The 14348-nt window shown below is 31.7% G+C and overlaps 3 protein-coding genes across 3 annotated transcripts; 1 reads left to right on the top strand and 2 right to left on the bottom strand.

Annotated features, from left to right (window-relative positions):
* Window positions 1-821: 821 nt before the first annotated feature.
* Window positions 822-1729, bottom strand: LOC130500340 (ethylene-responsive transcription factor ERF107-like). The gene has a single exon (XM_056995294.1). The coding sequence runs from the start codon at window positions 1713-1715 to the stop codon at window positions 1014-1016; it is 702 nt and encodes a 233-aa protein (XP_056851274.1). The 5' UTR covers window positions 1716-1729; the 3' UTR covers window positions 822-1013.
* Window positions 1730-7376: 5647 nt separating this feature from the next.
* LOC108825783 (putative glycine-rich cell wall structural protein 1) lies at window positions 7377-8135 on the bottom strand. The gene has a single exon (XM_018599131.2). It carries the CDS (start codon window positions 8053-8055, stop codon window positions 7630-7632), a length of 426 nt encoding a protein of 141 aa, XP_018454633.1. The 5' UTR covers window positions 8056-8135; the 3' UTR covers window positions 7377-7629.
* A 3965-nt stretch (window positions 8136-12100) lies between these two features.
* Window positions 12101-14262, top strand: LOC108823936 (protein ORANGE, chloroplastic). The gene is made up of 8 exons (XM_018597252.2): window positions 12101-12437; window positions 12614-12728; window positions 12809-12925; window positions 13005-13091; window positions 13417-13493; window positions 13591-13718; window positions 13817-13953; window positions 14041-14262. The coding sequence occupies exons 1-8, from the start codon at window positions 12259-12261 to the stop codon at window positions 14116-14118; spliced, it is 918 nt and encodes a 305-aa protein (XP_018452754.1). The 5' UTR covers window positions 12101-12258; the 3' UTR covers window positions 14119-14262.
* Window positions 14263-14348: the final 86 nt, after the last annotated feature.

Genomic DNA, 14348 nt, shown 5'->3' with positions numbered 1-14348 from the left:
AAGAATTACAACAATAGAGATGGACAGAAAGTGTGTTTTTAATTATGATCCGTCTTGAAACTTGTTCATCTACTCAATTTCTTTGATTCATACTTTTTGGACATCTCAACTAATTAATCCACAATCCGGTTTCACCCTCCCAATCTAACCATAAAGTTTGTTGATTCTAGAATGATTTAAATCTTGGTGTACTATAATTTATAAAGGACACATTCGCAGAAGCGGTATGGTATATATCCTCTAGGATTAGGAAAAGTTTTCCTAGAAAAAAAATATCGAGTTTTAAAGCCAATATAAATACAGTTTACATAACCAATATACAATATACAGTTTTAGTGGTGGTTTCTGGTCATGCAAGTTTCACATGGATAGCAGCTACTAGAGTTGGTGTAGATTTGACCTCTCGATTGTTACTGATGTTGCTGGTTCTAATATGACTTGGTGATATTTACTTCAAAGTTGGGACTGCTCAAGACATTTTGTTTTTTAAGTCAGCTCCATTGATATTGAATTCTTCTGGAAAGGTGATAGGAATAGACTTGTGGACATATATGAGTTTTATACTATGTTTATGTCTTTGTTTTATTTTGTTTTATTTTGTTTGGTTTATGTTCTTTGTCTTTGGTTTCTTATCGACACTATGTATCTCAACTTTCTTCGAGTTAAAAAAAAAAACCAATATACAAATTTTTAAAATGGATATTTGCCTCTATCATATTTTTCAATAGGTATTCTTGCTTTTTTTTTGCTTTATTCGCCTTTTGTTCACAACAAAGTTAAACTCTGAAAGCAGAAACTTGAAACCATTCTTGGACAAGAACTTGTTTTGAGAACCTGATTATCTGTAAGACATGGGACAACACATAAGTTCCATTGTTACAGGAACTCTTTAGTACATATTTTGCAACACTTATTCACTACACTAATCTAATATTATCTTGGCTCTATACATGATGCTTCACATACTTAAGATATTTATCTACATTAGTCAAAGTTAAGCATGACTAGTTACATTAGTCTGATGAAGATGATGAATTACTGGTAGTTGTTCCTTGAGGCTCCGGTACATCGTTTCTTCTCCTCTTCCGGCAAGAATTGATCGGAGCATCATACTTACCTGCATCCAAAGGGAAGTTGAGCACAGCTTTTCTTCCCCTGAGCTTAAAAGCTGCGTAGTCATAAGCTCTTGCAGCATCAATATCACTCTCAAATGTCCCTAGCCAAAGCCTAGATCCTTTCTTGGCCGGATCTCGAATCTCTGCTGCAAATTTTCCCCATGGCCTCCTTCTCACGCCTCTGTAGTGTCTAGTCTCTTCGACCCTCTTTGGTCTTTTCCGGTTTGAGACAGTCTCAACCTCAGGTGATGTAGTAGTTGTTGTTGTTGATGATGATGATGATGATGATGCTTCCATTTGAAGAAACTCTCGGACATAGGAATCTGGATCAAGAACCGGTGAACTAGGCTCTAGTTTAGGAATTGGGTTAAAGGATTCTAGAGACAAGAGTCCTGAGACAAAAGCGGCATCATCAAAGAGAAAGTCTTCCATGAAACCATCAGTAATCATCAAGTCCTCAAAGAGATGCTTGTGTATAACCTCCGAATCAGAGCTTTCCTCAAAAGTTGTCATGTTTATGTTTATTTTCTTTAAGAAAACTCTGCAAGTGATATGTTTTGATCTTTCTTCTGTGTATATAAAGAGGAAAATCATAAACATGTATTTGGCAGCCATGGGTGTAAGGTGTCACAAGTCTTTCTCTGTCTCTATGGTTTACTCTGTGGACCCAAGCCTTATCCATTTATCATTTATGGAGACAAGTTAAGATCTTTTGTCAGGACTCATTCAAGTTGTGCCAACTTGATTTTGTCACTGATGATGAATAGTTCCACTAATATCTAATTTGAATCTTATAGAGTATATCCCATTAGATACCCCATGGTTAAATCTTAAGTTATTTGCATAAAATGTGGTGGTTTTAAGCTTTTCGGTGGTGACTATTTGTCTTAATTATCACTTCATTTGCTTTTTTTTTTTATTGTTTCGAACACAATCTATGTGTTTGCATTTACACGATATACATTTTTATAAACATTTCTAGTTTTGATAAATTCTTTTGTGAGTTATAAACGCAAACGTAAAATTTGTTTGTATTTAACGTTTACATTTACCATTAACAAATAATTTTGATTAAATTGGTTGAGGTTGATTCTTTTTAAATAAAAAATGAATAACATACATGACTTCTTCTTTTTTTACATACATGACTTTTGGCTGATACAATATACATGAGTTTTTTTTTTGTAAACTCAATATACATGAGTTTTGCAGTAGTAATGACTCGCAAGTTAAACTATAAATAACGAAAGATATTGTGTATTTTATTATTCGAGCAAAACATTTAGATATTATGTACGTAGATAACTTTCACCCAAAGAGGAGAGACAAATTCGTCAAATTCCTTTTCTTGTAGGGTTATCTTGCTAGGATATGATTTGAAGCAACATGATTTTTCATTCGTTCTACTTAATTATCTAGGGCTCCACATATATAACCAAACCTTACCCTTTTGCTCAGTTGCTTGACAATTATACTCGTAATCTAATATTATTAAAATTCCTCTTTTTAACGAATATGTTAAGTAATCCTTGATTTTATTTAATATGCAAGATATTATTGATTATATAATTTTATGGATGCGTTGTAGATAATCTTAGGCGGCATTATCCATTGATTAGTGTGTTCTACTATTGAAGTTTTGAAATCTAACTTTACGTCCAGATTTGTGTGTACTTAACTACTTATTGTGTTTTTTTTCTTACATTACTTACGTAGCTCCGATTTATTTGTTTATTGTCCCAATTTTATACTCTATTAAGACTACTAGCAGATGGGGAGTAAGATAGGACTAAGTGAAAAAAAAATAGAAAATTGTATCAATCTTTTCAAAGAATCACCGGTTTAGGGGTATGGTTGTTGATGGTTCTTGGGCTTGTGTCTGAGTGAAAGTCGTGAACTAAGCTAGTAAACGGAGATGGGTTATCTTCGTGAAGAGTGAAATTGGAAAGTTTGGTTTCCATGAAAGAACAAGGTGTATAGGGCCAGCGCCGGTTTTGAACCCACTCTCAAGAAACAAATAATTATTTACATTTCATTTTACGCCCCATAATTTATAAATTTATAAGGACATCTCACTTTTTTAAGTTTTGAAGATCTGAGCATTTATGGGTTTATTAGAGATGTCCTTATAAATTTATAAGGACATCTCATTTTTTTAAGTTTTACGCCCCATAATTTATAAATTTATAAGGACATCTCAATTTTTTAAGAACATCTCACTTTTTTAAAGACATCTCATTTTTTTAAGTTTTACGCCACTAAATTTTTAAGGACATCTCACTTTTTTAAGTTTTACGCCTCAAAATTTATAAGGACATCTCACTTTTTTAAGGACATCTCACTTTTTTAAGGACATTTCACTTTTTTAAGTTTTACGCCACTAAATTTATAAGGACATCTCACTTTTTTAAGGACATCTCATTTTTTATAAGGACATCTCACTTTTTTAAGGACATCTCACTTTTTTAAGTTTTACGCCACTAAATTTATAAAGGACATCTCACTTTTTCTAAGTTTTACGCCACTAAATTTATAAGGACATCTCACTTTTTTAAGTTTTACGCCCCATAATTTATAAATTTATAAGGACATCTCACTTTTTTAAGTTTTGAAGATCTGAGAGTTTATGGGTTTATTAGAGATGCCCTTATAAATTTAGTGGCTATAAACACCGTAAACTTTTTCATAATAAAATTTTAAAAAATAATTGAAAACCAAGAAAAATTAGAGAGTTTTCTCATCGAAGATATTTTGCAATAGCTCAAATTACATTTGCTTATAATCAATTGATCCTAGTATTTTTATAATATTAAAAATAATGATATAATAAAATATTTAAATTTTTAAGTTTTTAGGAGGTTTTTTTTTAAAAAATGGTTTAAGAGGTTCACATGGGTCTTTTTTCTTGTTTAGTTGCCATTTTTGTAACTTTTTTTAATATAATACTTTCATCTTCTCTTCTCTTATTTTCCCATTACGAATTTAAGCGCAAAGAAGGACAGACATATTTGATCAAAAAAAAAAAAGAAGAAGGACAGACATACAAAAGCTCAGAAAGGAACACAAGTGAAGCAAGACATATACATATGAAAAGAGAGGTTAGAACTGAAAGTACTTGAACCAAGTATGTAGAAAATAGACGTTCGGGAAATAATAAGACTTGAGACTCGTGAAGATTTGAGATGAGATTCCTGGTCCAGCCCATATAATTTTGTCTTTAAAATAACTTGAATTTCCTTATCACAACACGAATTTGTTCTGCAAGTAGAATTGTGCAATCTACTAGTTTTTTTCTTTCCAGATGGCATACATTACTGATTGAACGTTGGGCAAACACATCGTCTTAATCTTGTCATTTGGAGCACAAACCTGAGCCCAAGAGATTGATCCCATCGAAATTCATGGACAGTCAAAACTTATATGCCGGAAAAAGGACAGCAAAACCTCCTTTGAGAAATCACACCCGAAAAAAATAAATATGGTCACAAGATTCATCACAACTGTCACATAACAGGTAAGTGGAAGAAACATTCAATCCCCAACAACGAAGGCGGTTTCGCGTTGGTAATCAGTTACCAACTGAAACCCTTCCAAAAAAGCATGTTTTGGAATCCTTCATTTAAAACAAATAGAGTTATACCATCCGCTCCTAAATAACCTTCTTGATCTTTGTTTCTATGTGTATGTGTGGAAGTGTGACGAAGACTATGATCAATAAGAACAGATCAAGAAGATAAATTGAAAAAAATAAAAAGATAAAAAATGCATGTCGAAGCTTGTTAATTAATGGTATGGAACACAAATACATAATTACGACAAATATCATTCTATTTTTTTCTATTACATAAGTTTGTTATCATATGTAAGTAGATTTAGGTAGATACGTGTGTGTGTATATATATATCCAAAGTAATAGTTTTTTTTCTTTCGAACACAAAAGAAATAGTTTATTAAAATCTTTATTTTATAATGTTATAACAATTTTATTGAAATATTTACATGAATATGTTCTAAATCCTTCAAAGTTTCTTAAGCCACTCAACGAGCTGTGAGCTTCTTGCAAGCAGCCATACATTCTTCTTTCTTAACCCAACATTTTAGTGTTTTCTCTCCTTGGACACAACAAGCACAATATCTTCCTACTCTTGGTAAGGAACATTCTACAGAGAGGCACCGTCTTGCTTTTGCTTCTAGACCATATGCATCTCCCGCTATAAGAAAAATAGCATTTTAAAAAATGAGAATTAATATAATATTATATGCATAGTTGCATGTTTTTGATGATAAATGATCGAAAGTAGAGTGTCTTTTATATATGAATCATTGTATTGTACATACATTGATATAAAAGAACGAGAAAAATCATGATGAAATACATGATAGCAAAATGTGATGATAACATTATCGTAATACTTTTCTATAAACGATGGTTTACTATCTGATTTTATATTTCCTACTTGTTTACTCTCTGATGGTTGTATTTCCTACTGATGTAAAATAGAGACTATATCATATATATATATGTGAGACCAACATTATTACTCTAGTATCTAAAAGGGGATTTTAATCATATATGATTATTATTTTAGTAAAAAACAACTAATTAATTTAATTTGAATGTTTAAGATAGATTAAGCAATCTATACATAATAAATTTAATTAAAATTCTTAAATAATATATCATAATATCTTGAATAAAATAATTTTTTGTCTCCCTCTTTTTTTTTTCTTAAATATTCATTGAATTTTATGGATTAAGTTTCTCTAATTACTTATGCATTCATTGTATGGTTTACTTATTTATTTTATTTTACACAGGATCAAATATTTTTTGTTAAAAAATATAAAAAGGTTTAAAAGCTATTAAAACTTTGCCTTCATGAGATACATAATCCCTTAAAATATTCTTCAAGAAGATAAAATATTATAATAAAAATCATTTTTATTTAAATTATTACTTATGGATAGGAAAACTAAAATAACTAAACTATATAATGAATGCATAGCCAATTAGAGAAATTTCATCCATAAAATTCAATGAATATCTATGTAATAAAAAATGAGAAGAGAGAAACAATATACTTTATTTAGGATATTATGAGATATTATTTTAAGACCTTTAATAACATTTGTTAATGTATAGATGCCTTACTCTATTTTAAAGATTTACAATAAATTTATTAATTATTTTTATTAAAATAATAATTTTATTTGATTTAGAACTAATTCTAGATACTATAGTAGTAATTAAAATTGTTCTTACATATTTTTTATATATGTACAATACATACAAGATATTCTATTTTCAATCATTTTATCATCATTGACATTGCAACTATGCACATACTGTTAAATTCTCGGTTTAATCATATTTCTTTATATAGTTAGAAATGCAGATGGTTTAGAATTCAAGAGAAAGTGCAGCAATTTCTTTCTCCGGGACCTGCATGTAAAAAACCTGGAATGGATTGTTTTTGCTGTAATGACGCACCGGGAAAAAAAGTTAACATGTTTTGTTACAGAAGCCGAATGTATGGCTCGTTATCCGAACCCAGCTATTTAAGTAGCTTAAGGCACTCTAATAAATTCGAACATATTCATGTGGAATATCTCATAAAATTATAAAATAAATTTATTTTCTAAAATAGAATATTTTATGACAAATAAAATTTACGTATGTTTCAATAAAATAGATAAATATGTCTCTAATTTTTTATAGGCCAGATATTTTTTTCTATATTTTTTTGAGGGAAATATAAAAATAAAATTTAATTATTTCATTCTTACAATTCAAATATATGTGTGAATAATATCAATCATTAAATTAGTTAGCTATTTGAAAAATAATTTATTCTTTAATAAAATATTTATAGTTTATATTTAGTATGTGATATAACATTTATAGTATGTCATTTTCGAATAAATCTGTTTAATTTTATTGTAAAAATTAATTAGAGAATAATAGCAAGTTTGGTTAGAGAATAAAGATAATTTTGGTTAGAGAATAATCTAACAAAATAAATATTTTGTAATTAATTAATTAATAATTATTAAGTGGTATAAGCTGTAATTATTATGTTAAATAAAAATTTGTTTTGAAAAAGTGTTTCGACTTTAATAATATAGATATCCATGCAGCAAATAATTAATTGTCATTCCTCTCTTTAAATGACCATCTGATAGGTTAAAGACTCTCAATGATAACATGCAGAATACATTAAATTCCCATTCGAATACAAAAACTGTTAAAACCGGTGCAAGTTTCTAACCTAGAATATGTTTTCTTTTGATTATCTAAACACCCGTCTGGATACATACAAATACACTAAAGGATATCACACATGCAAAGACATTCATAAGATATGTCGACCACATAATCCATACCATATTTTAAGCATACAAGACAAAGGAAGTTACATTTAAAAAGGGTACCAAGCCTAATAACCTTGATATTTCAAACACTTAAACTACTCCGAAAACCTTTTAAGTTGGGAGAATTACAAGCTTATTATCATCACGGATGAGACTTACCACCGTGGCCCAAAGCGGCAACTTCACCATTATCACCACCACTACCACCACCACCACCTCCAGACCGACCATTTCCGCTTCCATAACCATACCCACCACCACGTGCTCCTCCACCTCCGGAACCGTACCCATATCCGCTACCTGATCCAGATCCAGACCCATACCCATATCCGGATCCTCTTCCCCAACCCGTGGGAGATCTACCTGAGCCTGACCCGTAACCCCATCCGGATCCAGGAGCAGAACCCCAACCCCAATTGTACTCCCAGTTAGGCCCACGGCCCGACCCACTTTCCCCTTGGGTGTTTTGGCCTGGTGACATGTTACCTTTTGACCATGCTAATGGACGAGAAACGGAAGTCTTGACAGTAATTAATAAGAACAAAACCAATAAGAGCCCTTTGATCATTTTCTAATTTTGTTGGTACGTTTTTTATATATGTTCTTTTACTTCTAAATCTTGTTTTGCTATGAAGTTATTGTAATAAAGCTTCTCGCACCATTTATATAGGCAACAATATGAAGCACTGCTGATAGACAACGGTCAGTGACAAGTGGGTTTCATAGTGTGGGATGCAGAGATGGGACAACCCACCCTTTCTGATATTTTTTTTAAAAGAACTTTTATTTTCAGAGGAAAAACAGGTAAAAAGAAGAAAAAATACATTGCAAATGTATCTCCTACACATGTTGAGCTTTACATTTTTGGTTATATAATATTTCACGTAAAGAGGTAGTTATCAACTGTAAATAGGCACCACCGCCCTAACAATATAATAAGATGATCAATCATGAAGCCACAAGCTGTGAATTTTCTTACCTTTTTGTTTTAAATATCAATTACCATAACTAATCATATAGATTATCTTTATTTTCTTAACTAAAGTCGGCATTAAAATATGTCAAAATATCAAAAGAAATGATTAGATGTTTGGTATTACTGAGCTACTTGAGTTTCTTTAAAGTAGAAAATGTTATCTTCAACAATTTAAGACGCGTTAACGCCATTTCCAGTTATGTTTTTTTTACCAATTACGGCTTGTGATTATGAAATGTTCTGCATTATCATCATCACTACAACAAAAATACATCCATAAAACAAAGCTATACACATCAACACCATTGATAATTGTAGAAAACCACTAGTTCATCATTATAATTAATTAGTCAAAGCGATCTATTGGATTTTTTTTTTTGAAAAAAAGGCTTTTGATCTATTGGATTTTTGTACGATACATCGTTTATTTATCCTCTATATTTTCTGATATCGAATTTTTCTTTGTACCACGAGAGGCCAATATATCCGCTGATTTAATTGATTAAATGGCCTCTTAAGTCTATATTGTAATGATTTGTGTGGTAAGTTCAGGTTTAATGAATGTTTTTTCGATCAAATTCTCAGAATAATCGAACAATGATGAGCGAACCAGATTACGATAAATTACCTAGGGTCTTATCGACTGACTCATCGAACTAAATTAGAAAACATCCAAACTAACATTTATTTGCTATATCAAGTTCAAATGGTCTATACTTTTTCTAAGACATAACTTAAATTCAAACACTAGAATCAAGAAACTATTCAAGCTTGTTCATGTATGACTTTATTATTTAACTATAATTATAGGACGTGATCTATTACATATGTAAGAGGTCATCATATGGCCCTACATCATTTAGGTTTATTCATAAAAATTGCTTATATTAAGCTCGGTGTTTTGTAAAGGTCTTTTTGTATGATATCACTTCGCAAGTATGAATTAAAACGTGTGTGTAGAAACTAGATAGTATTCAAGAAGTAAAACTTAGATGCAGAGGCAATAAAACATAAATTTGGTGACATGAAAACAGGCCAAATCAACTTTGTAGACCGATTCATTTGGTACGTGCAGCAAAAATATAGTATACTAACTTAGTAAATGGAACACACATATAAATTGTTAATTTCAGTGATCTGAAAAAATACATTTATAGAAAAGAACAATTTATTTCGTATTTTCTGTAATTGATATCTACGGTAGTTTTGTTATTTTTTCTGATGCTTATGGTTTTACACTAACTGTATTTATAATATAGTGATTGTATCAACCTATCCATTCTACAATTTTACACTAATCCACAAGTTTTACACTAATTTTATCATCCCATGCAACGATTTAATTAAGTGCTACTCGAAATTTTTGGATCTAAGAAATATCTAAAGGATCCTTTTTTTATGATGGAAACTTTTTTTTGTTGAACACCTAATGATGGAAACTTTTGTTCTGCAAAAAAGAATGATGGAAACTTTTAACATAATTTCAACGGTGAAGCGGTCCACACGCACAACTTCCTACGGTGGAGCAACTCTACCATATGTTATGTCTCTTTTAGGATATGATCGAATATTCATATTCATAATCTATATTGTTATACATATACATACATATAACGGACCCAAAAATATCTGAAAGCTCACTACCTAGATTCAAACTACTGGATACTAATACGGGTTCACATAGTGTTTCTTACAACATTCCTCCAGTTTGTTTCAAAATATCTAGAAAGTGGATTACGTATATGTGATGTGAATGGATCAACTTGTGTAGTGGAGTGAGCAGGTTGGCAAATCCGGACCGATCCATCCAATCCATGTAATTTTCTTACAAAAAAATGTCTCATATATATAAGCTTATGTGCCGACAAACAATATATAACATAGTTACATAAGTAGTATTTATATATGCATATAAATATATTCATGAGCATTATAAACTTTCAATATTTTTAATAAGTTAGTCATTTTAAATTAATTTATACTCAGCTATAACAACATTTTTATTAAAGTTGTGCAATATTTTATATGATGCAGTTCTCTCTTCTTTAATTTTCGTTGGATTCATCACCTACATCAACAATATTACAGTTATTATTTAAACTTTTCAATAATTTATATTAATTAAGTATTATGCATATAATTTGTTAAATAATAAGTGTACATTTTAAAGTCTCGATTGGGTGCATAGGTTCCTAACAAAACAACATTATGTGAGCCTTACCTTTTGTCACGTGCTGGACCTCACTAGACACTACTGTTTCCACTCAAATCCCCCAATATTACATACATAGTTAGAACTACGTGTGAATGCCTATATGAAACTTGTCATGTTGCAGTTTTAAGTTTTATTGGACAATTTATGTGATTTATATATACCATCTTAAAACAGATCATCTGTTGCAGATGTATTTGGACAATATTTTTGATTAGTTGAAATAGGCACAATAACAATTTAAAATAAAACTGAAAAGTATATTATGCATGTGTTTTCATTTTTCTCATATAGACGCCTAGTTTTCTTTTTCTTGAAACATTATTGTAAGTTGTAACTGTGAAGTAGATAATATTGGCATTGTTTCCTATAAAAATAGTACAAGTTTTTTTGGGGGATCAACAACATATGATCATCTTATATCGAAAAGAGCATTTGACAATAGGCCTTATAAGGATGTCAAAAGAAAACAAGGCTTTCTAAGCTAGAAAAAATGTTTACAACCCACTAAAACAGGTAGTATAATTCGACCCGGCCCACTTCTGTTTTTAATCCTCGCATAAGATAATCAAAGGAGCTCATTGTAGGCACGGACATTCGGATGGCCCGATCGGGTTCGGATAGGATATCTAGAGTCTCAGATATTTCAGATATGTAAAATAGTATCGATTGGGTATTTATAAAATTTGGATCAGATTCGGTTCGGTACTTGTTGGATCTGAATAATTCCAGATATATCTAAAGAAACCTAGAAAAATCGATTTTGGTTCAGATTTAGTTGTTTTTATCTGAATAAAATGGGTGTTTTTTATCCGACTTATCCAAATATCGAATCAATTAGACAAACAAGGCTCGTTTACAACACTTCCAGTTACTTATCCAAATATCGAATCAATTATAAAAGAATAAGATCTATATATATCAGAACTCTGAAATTAAATAAAACATACTTAGAATGAATTCACAAAAAATAAAATCAGTCTTGAAGCAATTAAAACCTACATTTATTTAATAAGTCTATAAATTAAAATTAGGATATGTCGAGTAGTCATTCGGATCTCGAGTAATATCCGATCCAATCTAGTACCTAAAACACAAATGAAAGCACACCTAATCGGATATCATATTAAGATCCGACTCGAAACCCGATTTTCAGATTGGCACCGGTTCGAAATTTCAGATTTCGGAAATATGTTCAGGCCTAGCTCATTGATTGACCGGTAGAGTTAATATGCATGGATTATCCATAACAACAAAAACATTTTATTTATTTATTTGGACCTACTAAAAATAATAAAACAAGTGCAAAAATATCCTGGCACCACAAGTTTTCTGAAAACAAAGTTTATATGTTTATCTAAACCTACCAAAAATAAAACAAGTGTCAAATAAACAAATACAACAGCCACTAATACCTCGCCACGTACCAAAAACCCTTGTCAACACACAGTTCATGAACAGAGTAATCTCTCTCTCTCTCTCGGTCTCGATTTCTGATTTCTCACTGTACGACCAAAACGATCACCACACACACATAAAAGAACAGGCAAACTGATTGAACTTCTGCTGAAGACTTGGAAACCATGTCTTGTTTGGGTAGGATCTTGTCTGTTTCCTACCCACCTGATCCGTACGGCTCCCGTTTTTCAGTGTCGAAGCTATCTTCACTTAGGCCAAATCGAAGGCTGAGATGGCGTTTCACGGCCTTGGACTCAGACTCTTCCTCTCTCGATTCTGACTCCTCCGACAAATTCGCTGCCGGGTAATCCTTTAAATCGATGTTTTTGGTCTGCCCACGAGAGTTGAATCCGTAAAGCTACAGACTTTGGAGTTCAATCGTTCCGTTCTGTTCTGTTCTGTTCTATGAGCTCGTTGAAGTTTCTATTTTTTGGAATATGATCGTTTTAAAGTTTCTAAATTTGTTTAATTTTGGTGCAGCTTTTGTATCATAGAAGGACCTGAAACAGTACAGGACTTTGCCAAAATGCAATTGCAAGAGATTCAAGATAACATTAGAAGCCGACGAAACAAGATCTTCTTGCACATGGAAGAGGTTTTAAGTTTCTTTAAAGTGGGAAACCTTTTAGTTTATTAATTAGTTTCTATAACTGTCTTCTCCTTATCTATCTATAGGTACGGAGGCTAAGAATACAACAAAGGATTAGAAACACAGAGCTTGGCATCGTAGACGAAGAGCAAGAACACGAGTTACCTAACTTCCCGTCCTTTATCCCATTCTTGCCTCCATTGGTAAAGTATTTAAACAGTTTCTTTAGAGGGTTTTGTGTGTTTTGTATTGATCATAAACACATTTTCATTTTGCTGCTAGACTGCTGCCAATTTGAGAGTGTATTACGCAACTTGCTTCTCACTCATCGCTGGGATCATCCTATTTGGTGGCCTACTAGCTCCTACTGTAAGCCCCTTTGCTTCAAGATTGGCATATACTCCCTCCTTTTCGAAAAGATCCATGTATTAAAAGAAAATTTTGTTTCAAATATATATATTTTTTACATTTTCAATGTATTATTTAATGGTAAATTATAAACTTCAAAAAAGATATTTGTGTTTATTGAATGTTATAGGTAAATAGTCAATAACAAAAAAAACAATTACCTGATTATTAATAAATCTTCTTTAATATGTGTGAAAATTCTAAAACTCATATCTTTTTGAAACCGAGGGAGTATGAGTATTACTTTTGATTTATGTAATATAGTTTTGATTTGTAACTTCTGCAGCTAGAGCTGAAGCTAGGTATAGGAGGCACGTCATATAAAGATTTCATTCAAAGCCTTCATCTACCTATGCAATTGAGGTTTAATAACATCTCTTCATATATATGCATGTTGCGGCTTTATAGAAAAAGATGCTTAACTCTTCTTGTGTGTGTTTCTCACTTGAATGATGACCAGTCAAGTAGACCCAATAGTAGCGTCCTTCTCCGGAGGAGCTGTTGGTGTGATCTCAGCTTTGATGGTAGTTGAAGTCAACAACGTGAAGCAGCAAGAGCACAAGAGATGCAAATACTGTCTAGGAACTGGTTATTAATGCTTCTTCCCACTCTGCTTGTGTGTTCATAAAGAGATTTAGATTTTTTTTTTGGTTTTTTTAATAACTTTTCTTTATGTAATAACGCAGGGTATCTAGCATGTGCTCGTTGCTCTAGCACAGGTGCTCTTATTGTAGCTGAACCGGTCTCAGCTATTGCTGGAGGGAATCATTCTGTGTCAACATCCAAAACCGAAAGATGTTCAAACTGTTCTGGTGCTGGAAAGGTATATATAACCATAAAACCTAAAGGCCCAAAGGCCAAAAACCAAAGATGTGGATGATAAGTTGTGTATGTGTTTGCTGTTGTTCAGGTGATGTGTCCGACATGTCTGTGCACAGGGATGGCTATGGCTAGCGAGCACGACCCTCGTATCGATCCTTTCCTTTGATTCCACTTCTCCAAGAAACCTATTTGTCATTGTAACTTAAACATTGTATGTACTGATGAATAATGAGAACTGTATCCTTTCATCTGTATATACACACAAAATGAAGTTGTTATATAATTGTTATTAGATAAAACACTCTCCATATACTACTTAGTAGCTTTTTGAGTAATACTTTTCACTGATCAGTGATTCTTCAACTTACTGGTGTTTAACATTGTTACTCCTTCAAG

This window comes from Raphanus sativus, chromosome 9 (genome assembly GCF_000801105.2).
Source record: "Raphanus sativus cultivar WK10039 chromosome 9, ASM80110v3, whole genome shotgun sequence".
NCBI lineage: Eukaryota > Viridiplantae > Streptophyta > Magnoliopsida > Brassicales > Brassicaceae > Raphanus > Raphanus sativus.
The sequence above is the reverse complement of the archived record's forward strand: the minus strand, read 5'-3'. Positions and strand labels throughout refer to the sequence as shown.

Coding starts and splice junctions, on each gene's coding strand:
- LOC108825783 (XM_018599131.2), bottom strand. CDS start 8,055: ATGATCAAAGGGCTCTTATTGGTTTTGTTCTTATTAATTACTGTCAAG.
- LOC108823936 (XM_018597252.2), top strand. CDS start 12,259: ATGTCTTGTTTGGGTAGGATCTTGTCTGTTTCCTACCCACCTGATCCG. Junction 12,438..12,613: donor TCCGACAAATTCGCTGCCGG/GTAATCCTTTAA, acceptor ATTTTGGTGCAG/CTTTTGTATCATAGAAGGAC. Junction 13,954..14,040: donor ACTGTTCTGGTGCTGGAAAG/GTATATATAACC, acceptor GCTGTTGTTCAG/GTGATGTGTCCGACATGTCT.
- LOC130500340 (XM_056995294.1), bottom strand. CDS start 1,715: ATGTTTATGATTTTCCTCTTTATATACACAGAAGAAAGATCAAAACAT.